A 20,774-nucleotide genomic window follows, 5' to 3' on the forward strand; every position below is an offset into this window, starting at 1 on the left:
TGGAATAGGGTTTGTCATCATTTTTATCAGACCTCAAAAGTTTCCTCTCTCTTAATCCCTATCGCCCTTCAACTATTCTCCTCTCTGAATCTTTTCAATTCTCCTACATCTTAATTTTCCCTTCAGACACTAAATAATGCTCAATTTAGTAAATAATAGAGAAGAGGGTATAGCTCAGTGGTTGAATGCCTGTTTCACACATACTAGGTCTTGGGTTCAATCTCCAGTACCTTCTAAAAAAACGCAAAACAATAATAAAGCAGTTGGGGTCATGTGCATGATTTCAGACTTCTTTTTAAAATCATTTTTCCCTTTTTTGGAAACGAGAGCTCTTCAGTTAATGCTACATTTTCCCAAACCTGGACACTTGTCTCTCTTTGCAGAGTAAGAATAAAGTTTATTTACCCTTAACAGTCTCAGAACTATGAAACCTTAACCAAAGAAATAAATCTCCAGTGGAAGAATTTCTGGAATTTGACTCTCTGGGATCCATTCTTTATGACTAATGATACCACTTTTGTGATTGAAACATTTAAAGGGTTCTTATTTTCCTGAAGATAATATACAAATTATTTTAAGTGCCTGCAAACTCTCTTAAGGATCTGAACTCTGCTTCCTGGTTCAGCTTCATTTTCCTTGCTCCATATTAAGTCTGCCTTTTCGGATCTCCAAGCCTTTTCCCACTTCTCTGGGATTCTCTTCCCTAGTTTTCTCTACCTCTCTGACTTGCTCACCCTTCAGATCCAAGCGTAGATGTCTTTTCTTCCAGGAAGTCTTCATTGAATCCAAAAGTGGGTTATGGGACCTTCTTATGTGCAGCCTCTACTTCCCCCCTATGGTAGCAATTACACAGTGTATTATAACCACCCAGTACTTGTCAATATTTCACCCCCTCTACTGGAAACATTACATGGCCCATAAAAAACCCTTCCAATAGACCCGTGTATGACATTATGCATGTTTGCTTTGTAAGTTCACAACTTTTAATATATACTTACTGTTTATGTAAGTTCCTATATAAATGATATAAAAATAATAATCAGTGGATTGGGAGAAAAATACTTTGGTTGGTAGTAATATTTTGAGGATGCTCTTTAATCATTAGTTAAAAACATCTAACAACAATGCAAGGTATTGGTGGTAGGGTGAGGTGTGATGTTATGTATGTTTGTTTTGTAAGTTCACAAGTATTACTATACACTTATTATTTATGTATGTTCATGTATGAATGATATACTTCATTCATGTATGAATGATATACTCCTTTAAAGGAGGGTTTTTATTTATTTATTGAAGTATATCATTCATACATGAACATACATAAACAATAAGTGTATAGTAATACTTGTAGAGAGAATAAACCAAGGCAAGGCGGTAGCTCTACTGAGTGTTGGGAGGCAGGTAGGCATTCTGGTGTCCATTTATCATTCTGCCAGGGGTCACTACCTGAAAAAGTTTGTCTGGTTATCAGATTTGCTTGTTTTAAAAATAACTCAGGGTTGCTGATACATGCATCTCTAAGCCAAGAAGAGAACTGTAACTGTCATCAATTTCTTTTTTTCTTCTTTTTCTTTTTCTGGTATCATCAAATTAAATGTGTTTAGGCTTTGCAAATCTGCAGAAGACCTATAACCCCAACTTTCTGTGTCACTTAGCTGCCAGTCTGCTTCTCATCTAACCCAGACAGAGGCAGTGAATTCTTGTAATTTTCCTTCTGAGAAATCTTGACGGGATCTCCCGAAATGCTCATTTAAAACCAACACATAAGGAAAACAGTGGGAAATACCAGAGTAAAAGAGAAGAGTGAATTGAGAACAGAATTGTATATGTACAGCTCTCAAAGTTGATGGACATTGGGAAAGCAAACTAAAATTGTAGATAACAAGCTGTGGAATTTGGCCCAACTTCAAAGGGTGTTTTATTATGTTCTTACATTGATGTCTGCTACTCAAGGTAGCAAGATAAGGAAAGTTTAATTTTCTCATTGAATAGAGCTGAGTCATTTATACAATATAGGTCTACTTATGCTGGTTGTGATGAGCTCTTCGACAGATGATGTCATACAAATTGGGTTTTGCTAGACTTTTGTCTAGAAATAGTTTGATTTATTTACTAGCTCACAAAGATCAAGTAGCCACACATGACAACAGAATGATCTGTCCTGACCACCATGGATAAATTTGTTCCAGCACATTTAGGTGTTTATCCAAAGCCCTTTGTGTAAGTGGAATGGAAGAGAAGCAATTTACTTTATGTGAATAAGAAATATCATTTTTACTTCTTTTCTCTTTAGAAGATTTATAAGATGTCTTTTGAGGTCTCAAAAAGTAAATTTTAGAATGATGTTGTAGTGTTTAAAAAAATTAACGTTAAATCTTTGCCAAAATTCTTTGTATTTTTATTTAACTTATTATTAGTTTGTTGCTGTTTTTTTCAGGAGGTACCAAGGATTGAACCCAGGACCTCATACATGGAAAGCAGGCACTCAACCACTGAGTTATATTGGTTCCCCTAACTTATTCTTTATAGAGTAGTTTATGCCATAGGGATGATTCTTAGTAGAATAAAAATTCTATCATTCCAATAAGCAAACTAATAAATAAATAAATAAATTTAAAGAAGAGAAATAACGGCAAAACAATATTCAAATGATACACAACTAAAATCTATTAAATCCTTTCCTTTCTTGCAGATCTGTAGTATAGTCTGCAGGAAGTCTTTTTAATGTTTAAAACAGTCTCAAAACTACTAAGAAGGGATATTGTTTGAGTGGAGAATAGCCATATGGCTTGTGTGAAGGACAACACTAAGAATAAGTTTAATTAGAAACAGGAAAGATCGGGTTACATACAACAAGACCCATTCACCCTTGTGAATGCAGTACCCTGGTACGGTGGGAACTCATTGGAGATTGCAGGTAATAAAAATGAAGTGAGCAACAAGTATAGGGATAAACTTGTTTTACCCCAAAGACCTGACCCTAAAATTTAATTCTGTGACTTGAAGCATGTCTTTCAGTAGAGAGGAAGCATAGGGTGTGTTGTGAGTGAAGCAAACAATTGCTTGGTGTCCCAGGGGAGAAAGCAGGTGACCAGATGTCCATTAGATGATCAGAGCGCCTTCTTCCTGGTTTCCAGACCTTGCCTCTGGGAGAGAAAGCCAGCCTTGAATCAGATGGAGGCAGCCTCTTGGCTCTAAGGTCCCTGGGAAACAGGAGTGGAGACACTGAGGTCCTCCTAGAAGGGGAAGATCCAGCTCCCTAGACATGAAGCTGCTCAGCGAGCCATAAAATGGATATGGGAGACAGAAAGCTAACTTTGCTCACCCAGGGCCTCAAATAATGCACTTGCAGCCTTCTACTGGGGACAGGGAATGTCTCAATATCTTTTTGAGAGGAAGGGCATGTAGTTGTTTTAGCTTTCAACTAATAGATATTCCCTCTCTAATAATACATGAAACAAGGCTGGTTCATTTTTTGTGAATGTGATAGCCAAGATTCAGATTGAAAAATCTATTTGACACAGATATGAATGAAAGAGAATTTAAATCTACATTACAGAAATAATTACTTTAAACTGATGAAAATAAAAGCAAAATTTAAACACAAAAAGAGGCAAAGATAGAAAATTCTCACGTGGCATTCCAAGTAATCAAATAAAAAATGGGAAAACTCTGTAACTTTGTTAGTAATGAAAGGAATGAAGTGTTAAACCAATAAAATATTGTTTAATTAGATTAGCAAAACTTAAACTATGTACTACCTTTAAGAGACGAAATGCTAATAGAATAGGCCTGTTCACAGACTGCTGGCAGCATTTTCATTGATTTGACCCTTTCTAAATTGGTTTAGAAGGTATTTTGAAAAGGACCATAATACTCTTCAAACTCTACTCAATTCTTAGGAATTTATACTAAGGTTCAATTTATTCTGAGGCTATTCAAACTGAGAAAAGAAAAACATCATTTGCAGCTTACCCAAAAGAGAAAAAATAAATAAAACCAAGGAACTAACAGTAGGTATATGGTTACATGAAATGATATATCAATTTGATATGTTAACCATAATGATAAACATTAAATTTATGTCAAAACATAAATGTTTGTTATGTGAAAAAAAGTCAACTTCACTACCATATATACTCTATGACAGTGCTCGCTTCGGCAGCACATATACTAAAATTGGAACGATACAGAGAAGATTAGCATGGCCCCTGCGCAAGGATGACACGCAAATTCGTGAAACGTTCCATATATACTCTATGACAGTATTCCTGCACAAAATGAAAAACTGAAAGAGAGCATGAAAAAAAACCAGTTGGTGAGTAAAGAAAGTGGGATTATTATTATTATTATTTTTAGGATTAGGAGATTGAACCCAGGACCTCATACTTGGGAAGCCAGCACTCAACCACTGATCTACAGCCACTCCCCAGGATTATTTTTAAACTTCCCCAAAATGTGGTTACAATTATTCTTACAAGAATTTTGAGAATCATGAGGAAAATTCAGGAAGAAGGTAAATTTATGTTAAAAGACACAGGGAATCTGAGCATGGAAATCTCAGCTAACCAATAGCTCAGAGCAGAATCTGTAGGATAAATGCTAAAGGGTAACCATTCCCTTGGCTTTTATCCGAAGAGAATTGCTTGAATTCAAAATCATACAGGGTACTTCAAATGACTGCAGAACCACAGGAAAAAATATTGACTATCCCAAAGAGTTCCCTCTCCTTATTTTATGTACAGGTACCTACTTGGAAGAGTAAAAAGATCTTTTTCCAAATTCCACCCTGGTATTACAATAATAATTTTCAGAATAATAATGACAATGGTAATTATAGGTCTTTTGACTATCCTAAGTGGATACTGTGGGTTGAATTGTGCCCCTCCCCCAAAAATATATGTTCAAGACTGAACCCCTGGTACCTGTGAATAACGACCTTATCTGGGAAAGAGGGTCTTTGTAGAAGTGATCAAGTTAAGATGAGTATTACTGGTTTAGGGTGTGCCCTATATCCAGTATGACTGGTATCATTCTAGGAAGAGGGACTTTTGGACATAGAGACTTGAAGGGAAAAAGAAAGGGGACAACCTTCATAAGACTTTCATACTAATCTGCTGGAGGTGCAGTTAACGTTGGGGTTTGGGATATAGTTAGGGGATTTGAATCTCTGGACTGATAGTGTGGTGGCCAGGTCCTGGGCCTCAACAGACTCCAGCACCTACAGTCTGATTTATTGGACTTGCCACACTCAGCTGGGATGGAGTTGAGGAGGGACAATCACCACACCATGGAGCCTGGAGTGATTGCAACTGAAAGTGGGAGGGTGGCAGCCAGCATCCATGTGGAGTCTTGGCCTCCTCTTGACATGGAGGTGCAATGGACACAACCAATCCAATGTCCACATAGAAGAGGTGGTGTTGGATTGGGAAAGGTGGACATGGTGGACGATGGGTATGGGGAAGGGCAGGAAGAGATGAGAGGTGGGGGCGTATTTGGGACGTGGAGCTGCCCTGGATGGTGCCTCGGGGGTGATCACCGGACGTCGTGGATCCTCGCAGGGCCCACTGGATGGAGTGGAGGAGAGTGTGGGCCATGATGTGGACCATTGTCTATGGGGTGCAGAGGTGCCCAAAGATGTGCTTGCCAAGTCCAATGGATGTGTCATGATGATGGGAACGAGTGTTGTTGGGGGGGAGAGGGGGGGTGGGGGGGTGGGGTTGAATGGGACCTCACATATATATTTTTAATGTAATATTATTACAAAGTCAATAAAAAAAAAAAAAAAAAAAAAAAGAAAGGGGACAAGAGAAGCAGAGATTGGAATGATGCATCTACAAGCAAAGGTAAACCAAGGATTGCCGACAAACACCAGGAGGAGGAAGAGGCCAGGAAGGATTCTTCCCTCCAGCCTTCAGAGGAAATGTGGCCCTGCCAACACCTTAATTTCAGACTTTTGGCTTCCAGAACTATGAGACAATTATTTCTACTGTTTCCTTTTTTTTTTTTTTTTCTCATTTCTATTGTTTTTGCCATCCAGACTTGGTGCTTTTGTTATAGCAGCCCAAAGAAACTAAGAGAGAGAGCAACTTAGCGGGTCATTGCTGATGTTTCCCAAGACTCATTATTTTTCCAGTAATATTTTTATTCAGTATTATCATTATTTAATTAAGAAAGCATGGAAATGTGATGCTTGTTCTGCTTAAAACTGATGTACTTGCCTTCCAGTCTTTTCAGCTTTTAATGCCCTTAGCTGTACTTGGCAACTAATCATATTTCAAATACTCTACAGATTTTTAAGAGTTTCCATATTTGTTCTCCTGCTTGCTTCCCATCCTCCCCTCACATGGGCATCACTGTTTTCTTCTTTGTGACTTAACGTGTGAAACTCAGGAGGTGAGCCCCATGCTCCAGGTCACGTGATCTGCCAGATGCAGAACTGGGTGTAGAACCTGAGCTTGCTGGTTTCGGATTGAGAGCATCCCCATTTGGTCACATTTTAAGTATACAGAGCAAAAGAGGAGGCATTTTCTTTTCCCTCCCCTGATGGCTTAATCCTCTGTTTAATGTAATGAGTGCTTTCTCAAGGATGGCATGGTTTAAAATTGAGTGCAGAACAAGAAGCATGGTGGGTGGTAAAGCTAGAATTCACCAGACACCCCCTGGATAGCACAACATGTCATGCAAAGAACAGAAAGAGAAGAGTGTAACTGGAGGCACTATTATTTTATTCCTATAAGTCTTCATTAAAAAGGCATTTTTAGGATGTAAATGGAAAGAAACCAGAACTCTATAAAACCATCTGGCCCGACATAAGTATATTTTTTATAGTATCTTCTTAAGAAAGATCAGAAAAATTCAAGAAGATAAGGAAATAAGCCATGATTTATCATTGCCATACAGTTGTTAAGAGCAAGGATATATATCCTTGTCTTTCAGCTCCAAGGCCAGGGTTTTTCCTTTGAAAAATTAATTTTGCCACTTTATACCTTCTGATACCAAACTAATTCAAAATAAAGAAAACAATATTGGATTGTAAAAGTAATTGTGGTAGTTGAGAAGGGAATCATTTGACTCGGAAGATTGGGGAGGCTTCAAGGAAAAAAGAGAATTTATCAGGACTTTGAAATATGGGCATAGTTTATCTTAGGGGAAAAAGAGGACGGGCAGTCCAAGATGAGGGAATAACAAAGGTGGAAGCAGAAAATAAGGTACATTCAAAGAATACTCTTAGTCCAGTATTCTTAGATTATTTGAAATATGAATAGTTCCAGGCCAACTGTATGATTGACCCAAAGTTTCCACGTGTGGGAATCATTGTTTAGTGTAGCGGGACCACAGTGTCTCCTGTTTTGTTTCTTGCTCCACCACAAAAGTAGAGCATGAGACAATATTAACAGGTGGGACCTAAAGTTAGGAGTTTCTAGGCAGGGATGTGTTTCATAGATGACCACAATTACCTTTTTCAGGCACTGTAGTCTTTGTTTTGCGATAGCTGGGAACACTTCTCTCATCTTTGGTAAACGGGGAAAAGATGCCGTGCTGGATCACAAAAAAAAGAGGACTTCAGAAAACTCCCGAGATCAAAATCAATGGGAATTGCGCGGTATAACCCTGGAGGTTATAAGGGACTGCGATTGTTAGGAGTGAGGAGGAGTCCAAGATCCGGGTTGGTTTAGACTGGGGAAGAAGACGTGTATGATTGGTTGTTAGGTGAAAACGGTCTCTACCTGGGTGGGATCTGACCGCCCTCAAAATCTCTTTTGTGACGTGGCCCATCCAGGCCCCCTTTAAGTGAATGAAGCCTTGGCGGGTGAGGCGCAAAGCCAGTGGCAGCGGCCCCGCGAGCGGAAGCAGGGCCATGGCTGAGGCGGCCGGACCCACTGGCGAGTCCCAGAGCGCTGAAGTGAAAACCCAGCAGCCCGCGGAGAAGGGGCTCAGGGCCCAGCAGAGGCGGGACCCGCGCTCCGTGTACAAAGTGTCGCAGCTGCTGCTCCCGGCCATCGCCTCACACCGAGGGCTGCCTCTGGCCGCGCTCAAGGAGGCGCTGGGAAAGGCGGGCTACGAAGTGCGCCGGAAGAGCTTGCGGCCCTCGGGCCAAGCGGCCCCGCCCGAGGGCAAGGGCGCGCTCCTCCTGGTCTGCGGCAGCCAGGCCGCCGGCTCCTTCAGGGTCTGGAAGGTTCCGAAGCCGAAAAGGGAGCCCACGTTTGAGGAGGGCTCCCGCGCTTCGAGGAAGACTCCAGCCCGGCCGCGGAGCCCACGGAGGCGGCGCCCGCGTCGCCAGGCGGCCAGGAAGGCCGGGCAAGTGTGGAGACGGAGCGCGACGGCGCACGCCCAGGCGAAGAGGGCGAGGCCCCAGACCCAGGACCAGGGCCGTCCCGGGAGCAGGGAGGCGGCGGCGGAGGGGAGCCAGCCTAGGACACGAGCGGAAAAGCGGTCAGGCTCGAAGCCAAAGCAAGAGAAGCACGCCGAGAAGGTGGTGAAACGCACGGTCCGGAAGCCAACGGACCGGACATCCGGCCAGCGGGGGAAGACCTCTGACCCCAGGGCAGCTTGCGCAAAGGCTCCTGCTAAATCGGAGTGTTCTGGGAATGCAACTGGGAATTCCTAGTTTGGGAGCCTCTACTCTCTCCAGGCACAGATGCCGTTCTCACGTTCCTTGAAATGAACGAAACGATTTACAAGACCTTTCCCTGCACTGTGTCTGTTTCCTCTTCGCCGCAGCACGTAGGAGGGAAAGGGTGGGTGTTCAGGTGAGGTGTGTAGGGCAAACAGAGAAGCCAAGCTGAGAGTCTGGTCCAGGAAAGCACCTTTCAGAAGGAAAGAAGAGAACGGGTAGCAGAAAACCAGAACCTTAATGGGAACAGACAGAAGTCATGAGTTAGTGTTAAACACCCTAGCAAATCCAAACTGAGTTATGGGGAGGAAGAAAAGGGCATCACGAGGACAACAGTAGAGGAGGCAATCTTTATGGTAAGTGATTTCACTGATCCAGATTGTTCTCATTTGAAATCCTTTTAGGAAAAATATCTCTTCTCCTGAAATTTATCGTAATGAGTTTGTAGTTTTTGCCTTGAGTTGAAAACCTACCTTAACTTCTAAAAAAATCTTGTATGGTAGTCCTCAGTTAAACGAGATAGTGTGTGAAAGCTTCCAGTAGAAGACTTGGCACCGGGTAGGTGCTCATCACTGAGTTAAATAGGTGTATAAATCATGATGGGATGGGAATGTGGTAGAGCAGCAAACTATACTGGATCAGTTCTTATGAGACCAGGATTCTAGTCAGAGTTCTGCTCCTCTGACCATACCGGAATTATTACTCAACCTTTGATGGCTTGGTTTCCTTCACTGTGAAAAGCTGGGATTGGACTAGGATGATGTTAGGTGATTTTAGGTGTCAGTAAAATAAGAGGGGCTTAACATAATGTAATGGTTGTTGATAAAATTTAATTGTAGGGGAAATACCAATTAAGAAAGTACTGAGGAGTGAATGTGGCTCAAGCAGTTGAGCACCCGCTTTCCACATGGGAGGCCTGGATTCAGTTCCATTGCCTCCTAAAAGCAAAAGACAAGCAAACAAACAAACAAAAAGACTCAGAAGAGCTCATGTGGCTTAGTGGTTACACACTGGCCTTCCCACTTAGAGAGGTCCCAGCTTCAATCACTGACCCCAGTACATCAAAAAAAGAACTCCAAAAAACAAAAAAGCAAGCAAAAAGAACAACTCCTGAGGAAAAGAGATATGAAGACTTAAGAAATATGAAGAGATAGGGCAGACTTGTAATGAATATATAGATGTTTTACTTTTAAAAAAAAAGTCATGTATTGAGTACTATGTTCCAAGTATGGTGCAAATAATGTGGTTTCTATTTCTGAGTTCAGAGGTTAGGGACACCATAAGAGAAGTTCCTATGGCATAGGCTATAACAACAATCAGAATACAAGAGTAGTTGAGTCAGGGAAATGACTAGCTGTTTCCAGTTGAAACCAAAGGAGTGGGAAAAAGGGAAGTACCTGGGAGGTGCTTTTTATCCTTAAAGGGGATCATGAAGGTGGGAGGTGGGAAAGTATTAGAATCACTTGGGAAGCTTTTCTGCTGGAGTCTGATATCTTTTGCAAGGAGGTGGGGGTGGGGGGTAGAACCTGTGTGTTTAAAAGAAAAAAAGTTCAATATTCGTCCTCTCACGCTCTTAATTGAGAATAACTGCCTTAAGCTAATGGAATGCCCAGCATCAGCAAAATGCTTGCAGTGTGTCTCATCTATAGATGATTTGAACTTTAAACTTTCCCCATACTGTAATTAAGTTATGCATTTGAATTGTCTTTAAGTGATAGAATGGAGCAAACAGAATTAGGAAAAGGGAGCCATCTAAAAAGAGGCAGTGAGACAAACATTTTCTTTTGAACAGGATTAGGACAGAAATATTAAATGCCCTTATGATAGCCAGATATATTGCCCCTTTATAGTCCTGGGATATTTTCACTACAGAACCAGGTGTTTTTGAATTGGAAGGCATTTCCCCCTAAAATAGATGGGAAGGACACAGGCAAAGTTTTGCCAATTTTAGATTTCCTGGGGATCAACACCCTTCTGTTTGTATTATCATGGTTTCTTCATTTAGGCAAACTTAAACCAAATTTGTTGAGTGCCTACTACATGCAGGACCCATGGCAAACAAGGTAGACCCAGACCTTGACGTTCTATAGCTAACAGTGTCCATTTCAAATTTTTCATTAAGATTTAGGGTCACTGTACCCCCAAAGATTCCAATAACATAAGAAATGTCCCTAACTCATTGGCAAGCTATCCAGATTTTCTGGATCTTAATACCAGTAGTATACTACTTCTGGAAAGAATTCCCAAGAACAACTAACTAATCCCTAGTGTTCATTAATGCTTGCAAAATTCCAGGCCCTGTGCTGGGATACCAAGATGAATAAAATGTAGTTCCCACTTTTGAGTGTTTTTTTTTTTAGTCAGAGCAAAAAAAAAGAGAAAAAGAAAAGAAAAGAAGTCAGTGTGGAAACTATTCCTCAGCTGACCGTTTTACTACCAAGCTTCCTGGGCTTCAAAAACAGCTCAACAATTCTGAGGAGATGGAAACTCCTCCTTGGGCTTTCCAGCTGAACAAATGGAGATAAGGCACCCAAAATGCTGAACAAGCCATGGAGGTAGGGTCGCAACCTGGAATTGTATAAGGTCGGCTCAATTAAAAATGCCTTGTGGGAAGTGGATGTGGCCCAACTGAGAGAGTGCCCGTCTACCATATGGAGGGTCCAGGGTTCAATCCCTAGGACCTCCTGACCCATGTGGTAAGCTGGCCCACGTGCAGTGCTGCCATGCGCAAGGAGTGCCGTGCCATGCAGGGGCACCCCTGCATAGGGCTGCCCCACGTCCAAGGAGCGAGCCCTGCAGGGAGAGCCACCCCGAGCAAAAAGCGCAGCCCACCCAGGAGTGGCACCACACACACACACAGAGGTGATGCAGCAAGGTGACAGCAAAAAAGAGTCGTAGTTTCAGTGCCGCCAGATAATGCAAGCAGATGCAGAACACACAGCAAATGGACACAGAGCAGACAAGGGGGGAGAAGAGGAGAGAAAGAAAGAAATCTTTAAAAAAAAAAAGTCACTTATATCGTCTTTGGTGACTTGCCGAGGAGGGAGACAAAGCAGTGACCTTATCATATCAAAGACTCGGTGAATTTTTCTCTTTGCAGTGAGGGGCTAATAACTTCTCCGAGTTGGATACGCTTTCGGAAGACTGACTTCACCAGGCTGGAAAAACAGCACACGGTGCGCCTGACTTCAGCTGACTAAGCACCTTTCAAGCTGCCTCCAGTCCAAAAGACAGACGAGCCCGAGGAAGGCCTCGCTCAGCCAAATCTATCCCATATGAGGCGGAGAGTTGAATGAGAATCAGCGTGAGGCTCCAACTGCTCTGGAAGGCATGTGATTTACCACCAGCACCGGCTGCAGAATTTTCTTAGTCTCTAAGACTAAATGTTCGTCTCTAAGACGAAACTTAAAAAAAAATTGCATGAACAAAATTTGGGTTTCAGCTCATAAGGGCAAAGTGAAAAAAGAGCACATAACTTAATAGCATGTCCGCAAGGCCCTGGGAGGAGATGAGAAAACGAGCGTGGATTTCCTGACTGGGTGGAGCTTTGAGAAGAAAGGGGCAGGCACACACGCGCATCACAGAGGGCAGAGCGAAAAGATGATCGACGTGTGGTGGGGGCACAAATGCTTTGTGTTTTCCTTCTTTCTCCAGGTGCCTGTCTTTGCAGCGACAGAAACCTCTCTGTGATATTGTCTGACTTTATACCGACAGGGCTGAGCTGTAACTACTCACTGTCTATGAGTGAGTCTCTGGTAGACAGGGTGTTTTTTCCAAACCCACAGGTAAAAATTCAAACAATTTTGACAAAAGCTAAAATCCTTCTTGACTGTTCTTCCTACCTCCTCACCTTTCAGTTCTTAATTCCAGGCCCTAGAAAGTGGTCCTTGCCCTTTCAGTTTACTATATATCCTTCCAGGTCTTTTAATTTGCATTTACATGCACACATATGTAGGCACAGACACACACAACAAAACACACTTAGAGAAACGCACAGTATTTTTAAAAATAAATTTGATAATGCTGTGCATGTATCCATCTTCAGGCTGATCTCTAACTAAATGTACTTTGGAGACTTTCCTTGCCAGTACAATAGAGAACTACTTTATTCTTTTTCACTGCTGAATAGGATTCCATAATATGGTTATGCCATGCTTAATCGTTCTCTAATACTTTGCAATTTTATTCTCCACTGATATTTCCATTTTTGTCCCATCTCCAATATTGCAACGAATATCTTTGTACTTGTTCCTAACATCATATGAGCAAGGGTTTATCTAGGATAGATGTGAAATAGATTTGCTAAATCGAAAGGTAGGAGATTTAACAATTTCAGTTGAGTATTGCCAAAAACTTCTCCCACCAACCTATCTTTGCCCTTGCTTTTACCAACACGACGTTCTCAACCTTTTCAACCTTTGACAACCTGACGGATTAAAAACAAATGGGATTTCATTGCTTCAATTTGCATTTCCCTTGTGATGTGAGCACTTAAAATTGTTTTTAATTTACTTTTTTATTTCCTATGTAAGCTGAGTTATTAGGAAGGGTGTTTGTGAATTCCAGATGTGTGGAGAGGATGGGGACGGAGGTCACTCTCTTCCTGTTGTTGGTTTCTAATTTTATCAAATTAAGATCAGCCGGCATGGCCTGCATGATTTTTGCTTTGCTTTTTGGAATTTGATGAGATATGCTTCATGACCTAATACTCGGCCTGATTTTGTAATGTTTTATGTATGCTTAAAATAGTGTGTATTCTTTGTTTATTCGGCATAAATTTTTACAAAAATGAGGTTTCATTAATTGGATCACTCAAAATCCTCTGCGTGTTTTTAGTTTTCTTGAACTGCCCATTTCTGGGAAAAGTTTGATTTCCCTTTGGGTGTGAATTTTCCAGTTTTTCTTTGCATTTCTATTAGTTTTTGCTTGAAATAGTTCCATGTACTGTCATGTGCATAAAAGTTTGTGAATGTTTTATTTTCTTGGTAGACCCTTTTAACAATGTGAAACGGTCCTCTTTATTCCATAAATTTTTTTTCTTACATTGTATTTCTCTGATATTTATATTGCTAAAATTGTTTTCCATTTGTTAAGATTTTGCCTGAAACATCTTTTTCTATTACTTTATTTTCCAATTTCCTGGATCCCCATTTTCTGCAGAGTTCTTTCCTGGGATCATTTTGGATGGTGGTTTCCACTTCTATCTGCAAATCCAAACTGCCATGCATTTTCTAGCCAGCATTCTTTGTTTTCTAGCACTACTATAATTTAAAATGTGTGTGTGCGTGCAAATGTGTATTTCCTGTCATTCAGGCAGGAGGGAGAGACAACATCACACATTCAGGCACCATCTTGTTCCAATCCACTGCTTTCTTTAGTCCCAGCATCCCTCCCCCACCCCACTCCACAAACATTCCTTTTCTTTCTTCTCAATTTGGGTGATTCAAAAATTAAAGGTGTTATGAGCAAGGTGGAGCAGAACAGTTTGTGAATAGGTTTGGTCAGAAAACATCCATTGTAAAGCCCCCTTGCCCTCCATCTCTTTATGGCCTCGAAGTTGATTTCAGGCTGAATTCTACAGCTCGAGTTCCACCAGCATACATTATTCAGTAACATTTTACACAGCTCTATGTTATCATCTTTCTGATCTCATTCCCGGAAAGATCTGTTTAATTTATAAAAGATCCATTTTAGGCAGCGCTGCTAGCAACATCACAACATTGCCATTCCCCTGGGTGATTTACTGACAATACAGATACTCTGTGTCTTCCATGGAAAAGCCTGATTAAAGGCCTTTAACTCATCTATGGGCAAGGCCTGGCACCAAATAACTACACTATAACTCAGTGATTTAGGGCTGTGTTGATTAAGTTCATGTGTCAACTGGGCCAGGTTGTGGTGTACAGTTGTCTGGTCAGCGGAGTCTTGGCCTGATTGTTACTCTGAGGGGATTTGTGGATTTAAATCATTAGTCAGTTGTTTGCATCTATGGCTGATTACATCTAGTCAACAAAGGAGACTGCCTTCAGCAATGAAATGTCTCAGTCAATCAGCGGATGGACTACTGGATTTCAGTAGTCAGAAAGAAGCATGTCTCTACTTCAGCCAGCCAGCTTCTCCCAGGGAATCCACCGAAACCTTCATCGGAATACCCAAATTGCAATCTGCCTTGTGATGGAATTCACACTTGCCACACTCTATGGGCTTGTAAACCAATTCCTATAATCTCATATTTATTATGAGGTTTTGTATATATATATATACATAAAATCTCTTTTCTGTCCCTGGAAAACCCTGACTAATACAACAGCTATTAAATATAGCATTTAGAATGTACCAGTTTTTTTTTTTTAAGATTTATTTATTTATTTCTCTCCCCTTCAACCCCCACCCTGGTTGTCTGTTCTCTGTGTCTGTTTGCTGCGTCATCTTTGCCCACTTTTGTTGTTGTCAGAGGCACAGGAATCTGTGTTTCTTTTTGTTGCATCATCTTGTGTCAGCTCTCCATGTGTGCGGCACCATTCCTGGGCAGGCTGCACTTTCTTTCGCGCTGGGCGGCTCTCCTTACAGGGTGCACTCCTTGCACGTGGGGCTCCCCTACGCAGGGGACACTCCTGAGTGGCAGGGCACTCCCTGCATGCATCAGCACTGCGCTTGGGCCAGCTTCACACAGGTCAAGGAGGCCCAGGGATTGAACTGCGGACCTCCCATGTGGTAGACAGACACCCTAACCACTGGACCAAGTCCACTGCCTAGAATGTACCAGTTTTAAAGTCAGAAAACAATTTTGCATAAAGTTTTCTCACTTTATTTGCCTCCTTTATATTTAAAACGTTCTCACCTCATTTTCTATGTTTTATTTTTGCACGTCAAATTTGGAGCTTAGTTTCATTTATAGGTCATCAAATTCCCACCATAGCATTTCTGACTAAAAAGAGTTTAGGGTTAATTAACTTAAGCCCATCATATGGTGTTTGAGGGTTTTGCAACTTGCCTAAATTCATACCTTGAGCTTGTGGCAGATCTGGCTGGCTGATCGGCAAACTATGTACACATATGTTCACACTGAAAAAAGATTGTTTGTAATCTCCCTCACTGGCAAACTACTGGAAAACTCCTGGGAAGAAATTAGATGACAAGCATGAATTCCCTCCATTTTGATAGATGAGGGTGTTGGGGGCGGGGAGGGGGGGCGGAGATTAAACAGCCTCCTCTCTAAAATAATCCACATCAGGAAATGTCAGGTGAACAAAATTATGGTCTGTCCTCCCAGCCTGTGCACTTAAGAGCCTCTGCCACTTCTTGACACTCAACTATCTAAAAGGAGAGACTTCAGGGAATTATTTCATCGTTTAATCACCATAAGAAAGCAAAATAGAGATTCTTTTTATTTGTCAAAGAGTGTCTTCTTGATTTGTGGTGACTTTAAGAAAATAACCAAAGTCTGAGAATCATGTAATCTGTTCTAAATTGGAGAATGATGCACCCATTATTGTGGGTTTAATGAATTGTTGCATTAAATTCCTCCCAGGAAGCAACCCAAGTGTTCATCAGCAGATGAATGGATAAACAAAATGTGGTAAAGACATTCAATGGAATGGAATATTTTTCAGCTGTAGAAAGGAATAAAGTACTGAAACACGCTGTACAACATGGATGACACTTGAAGGCATCGTATTGAATGAAACAAGCCAGACACAAAAGAAGTATTTTATGGTTTGTCTTCTATGAAATTTGCAGAGACCCAAGAGTAGAACAGTGCTCACCAGGGGTTGAGGGGCAAGAGATGGGGAGTGGGAATGGACAGTAAATGCTAAATGGGTTTGAGTTTCTGTTTGGGATGATTCACAAGTCCTGGAAATAGTGATGAAAGCTACACAACATTGTGAACACACTTAAAAACCTGTTAAAATGATTTTCATGTTATGTATATTTTGGGACAGTAAAAATAAGTTAATTAAAAAGAGATGGAGAGAGACCGGGAGTGGCCACACAGTTGGGAAATAAAAATAAACAAAAAACCAAACTTCCTCCCAGCTCTTTGTTTATTGTTTCCTTTGGTGTGGAATTCCACTTATTTATTAGCCTATCCCCAGCTTCTGGCAAATGGGCCACAGAGCCGGCTCTCAAGCAGCCATTAGAATATGTTTCTGCTCTGGAGAGGATATGTAGAGCTCTCCGCCTCTGCATCATGTATAGTTCTTCAGACTCTAAGGAGTCAAAGTGGCAAATGATGTCCTGCTGACCTGCCGCAGGTGTAAAGCTCTCTTCAAACAGCCACGCCCAATTCATTTACATAATGTTTAAACTGCTTTCACCCCAAGGGCAGAGTTAACTAGAAGGGAGAGGCTGTAGGGCCCACAAAGCCTAAAATAGTGCCTATCTGGACTTCTGTGAAAGTGTTTGCCAATCCTTGCATTCAGAGATATTTACTGCCTTTTATAATCCATGTAAAGTTGATGCACTGTCTGGTTACATGACAAATGCACAGGGACAAGAGTTTATAGGTCAGCAAAGTGCTAGCCCAGTCATAGGGTATAAGGTAGTGTTAGAATTTCACAGGCTTAGCTAACATGCAAATCAGCAAGCATAAATAGTAATGGTCCAAGCCCGCCAGTCAAAAATAAATTCTTTGTTCCTCCCCCCCCCCCAAAAAATAATGGCTTATATTTGTATGGCACTTTAGAGATTATGAAGTGCTTCCTATGTGTTCATCTAATTTGATCTTTCCAATAACCTTAAGAAAAAGGCAGGGAAAGTACAAATTTTCCACGAGGAAGCACATTCAGAGACATTGAATGACATCTCAGGGTTACAAGGAACTCAGATTCAAGCATCCTCATTCTTTTACTTGAGCAGCAAAAAGGATTTCTTTATCTCTGGAAAATGTTTACCTTATTAAAAAAGGGGGGGTATTATCATTTGTCTTTTCATGAGGCATTTAACTTAAAATTAATTCTACTTAGTAATAACACGCGTTATCTTAATGTTCCATTTTTTATATCAGTAAGATAGCGATAAAAATAGACATTTTCTCTAATGGCTTAAAAAGTCAAAATATATGTGAGCCAATAGAGGTATAAGTTAAAAATAAAACCTTGAAATTTTGAAATCTTAGAATCTACAAGATGGGTGAAGTATATAGCTTTCTTGGATTAATAAAATAAAAATTATTGGAGTAACAGAGAAAAATGTCTTCGTAAAATATGAATATATATGAATTCAGTGAAAAAAGTGAAACTTTGACATTGTGCTCTGTTGTGGGTCAAAGCACGCTGAAGTAAAACTTTCAGGGGGACTAGGAACCTGGAGACGCCAGTTAGGGTTGAACTGTGTACCCCCCAAAAGACATGTTCAAACTTTCACCCCCAGTCCAGGGAGAGTGACCCTCTCTGGAAATAGGACCCTTGCTGATGGAACTAGTTAAGGTACAATGAGGTCCTCCTGGAGTAGGGGGGCCCTAATCCAAGACGATGGTGTCCTGGAGGGAAGGAAGAGGAGACACAGACAGACACAGGGGACAAGGGATGGCCGAGATGGCAGGGCTGCAGCTGCCAGCCGACGACCGCCAGGGCCAGCCGGCAGACCCGCGGGGAGCCCGCCTACAGGTGTCAGGGAGCACGGACCTCCACCCTCAGAACTGGGAGATGATGCATTTCTGTGGTCCCGAGCCCCCTAGCTGGTCATAGGTTTTTATGGCAGCCCTAGAGACTGTCGGTTACCACCTATTTCTTGTATCGTACAAGAGTCGATGCTCTGTTTGACCAAACAATTTATGAAGGATGGCCAAGTGACCGACGCCGTGTGGGTCAGTCCTGAAGAGCAAACGGAATTGGTACGGGGGCCTCACGAAGGCCCAATTCCCTGTTCTCCTCAGAAGCCCTCCGTGTGCACAGCAGAACCGCTTTGGGGTGCTAGTGCATGACTACGGGAAAAGCAGGCCCAGGGCCAAGATGAACTTACTTCAGCCCCCGCTTGGGGGTCCCACGAGCAGGGCTCCTTCTCCTGCGGGAGAAGCACTCTCTGGAAAGCATGGTCCCCGAGGCAGGTCTGACACAAGGGAGGCTCAAAGTCCAGTTCCCCTGGCGGGACGGGCACCATGGAGGGGCCTGTGTACTTCAGGCCGGGACTCGAATGCTTGTCCACACTGACCACGGGGCTCTTGATCCACCTTCGTACCTGAATCACACACAAGAGAAGAAAAAAACAAATGTAGTCAGCCGCCTTTGATGTTGAACTAGGCTTTGTTGGAAACTTTGGTGGGATGAACACTCACAAAGGGGTACTTCAGTCTCATGACCTCTTGCCTTTCGAGTCTTAACACACTTAATTGGCCAGTGCTGATCAAACCACCTTCTAGGAATATGTATTTTGGAGCAGGTCATTTAATCACCCTGAGTCATCTTTTAGACTCAGGTCACACTATTTGCGCCCAGGGTAAGATTTTGCAATGTTTTTGAATGTAAAAATGCTTTGCCTTGCATCTGGTGGGCATTCAATAGATGATGACTATTTTACTCTAACTCTTACTATTATGATTATGCTGATGGAATGATAGTTTGCCAACTTCTAAGGTGGATGGCTGGTTATTATAAACAGCGAAAAGACAAACGTCATAGCTCAGGACCGGCTGGCGCTAAGTGCATTGACACATTTTTCACTACTGCAAAACCTTGATTATAAAAGCAGTTGTTTCTGGCTCAGAAGTAATCTCAACTTTGTTTTTTCAGTTAAACCTCCCCACTTCTCTTGCTTGCATATAGAGTTGTGGAAAGGTACAGAAAAAATATAAAGCTGTTCACAAATTAAAGGAGCCGATATTTACACAGCTTTCTAAACGTGTAAGGCAGTTCTAAGTGTTATGACATGCATCAACTTGTTTACTCTCAAGAACACTCTTACAAGTTAGGCGATGCTTTTTCTTCCCCTTTTACAGAAGAGAAAACAGAGGAACAGAGAAATGAAGCAACTCTGCCAGGACACAGGACTGGTGTCAGGCAAAGGCAGATGCAGGCACTGACTCCAGAGTCGGCACCTTTACAATCATGTAGTTGTTCTGGAGCACGTGTAAGATTTGTGGTCAAAAAATGTTAGAAATTTAGCTTGGTTTAATATGCCGCTTCCAGGGGCCTCGAGACTCCTGAGGGTTTTTATGGTTACCCCATTAGTGAAATGAGCATATACCGAAAGGAGGAAGAAATAAAATCTCAGTACTGAAGCTTAGTTGGTAAAACTACAATTAAATGTTTAAAAATACACTGAGAATTATCTAAAGTTGCAGTAACAGAAGAATATTTAAGTAATTTGCTATATCACTTGATGGAATATTATACCATTGTTAAAGTATGATGAAGACTCTGTGACAATATAGAAAATGATTAGAACCTGATTACATGAAAAAAGCGAATAAACTGAAGTTGCATAACAGAAGAATATTTAAGTAATTTGCTATAACACTTGATGGAATATTATACCATTGTTAAAGTATGATGAAGACTCTGTGACAATATAGAAAATGATTAGAACCTGATTACATGAGAAAAGCCAAATATGGAATTGTTCAATCACTATGATTACAAATATAAAAATAAATTTAACTATGGACAAAGCAAGGAAATAACAGACAAACAGAAATTGCTATACTCATTGTTAGGACTATGGCTGTTTTATTTTTCCCTCTTCACAGCATCCTTTCCTTTCATCTTTTCAGGATTTTTTTTTTTAAGTTTTATAGGAATCTTAAGCAACTAAAAATCATCGTAGTTCTTTCTTTGGCCACATATGTCCTTTAACTGCTTTATTTTTATATGTATTTTTTTTCCAATAAATAGTCATTTAAATTATCTTTTAGTGTTGACTATCTTAATACTAACATTTGGGGGAGGGGATCAATATGTTTTACTCTGTAGCACCCCATAAACATATTTCTACATATATTCAAAAGTGTTTGATTCATTACTGAAAGTCTAAATGAAACTAAAGGTTTGAGATGACACAGGATCTGTCTTCCTGCTATTAGTACCAAATGTGTTTTTGATTAAGCTAAAATGTATTAAATTTCATTAGAGATGGAAAATATTTTTTATTATTTTTATTCAGAAGGTTTGAACTTAGAGTTTGGTGATTTTTCCTACTTAGTTTCCAAATTTTCTTTTTC

General features: G+C 41.1%; 1 protein-coding gene and 1 non-coding gene across 2 annotated transcripts; both read left to right on the forward strand.

The window, feature by feature from the left end:
* Positions 1-4,149: 4,149 nt before the first annotated feature.
* Positions 4,150-4,256, forward strand: LOC111761974 (U6 spliceosomal RNA). Its single transcript, XR_002795196.1, has one exon. It is a non-coding gene; the product is annotated as a U6 spliceosomal RNA (small nuclear RNA).
* A 3,278-nt stretch (positions 4,257-7,534) lies between these two features.
* Positions 7,535-8,686, forward strand: LOC139440072 (testis-specific H1 histone-like). The gene is given in 3 exon segments (XM_071218702.1): positions 7,535-7,601; positions 7,796-7,839; positions 7,841-8,686. Coding segments are annotated over 3 exon segments (882 nt in total). The 3' UTR covers positions 8,612-8,686.
* Positions 8,687-20,774: the final 12,088 nt, after the last annotated feature.

The sequence above is a fragment of the Dasypus novemcinctus genome, chromosome 11, assembly GCF_030445035.2.
Source record: "Dasypus novemcinctus isolate mDasNov1 chromosome 11, mDasNov1.1.hap2, whole genome shotgun sequence".
Lineage (NCBI taxonomy): Eukaryota > Metazoa > Chordata > Mammalia > Cingulata > Dasypodidae > Dasypus > Dasypus novemcinctus.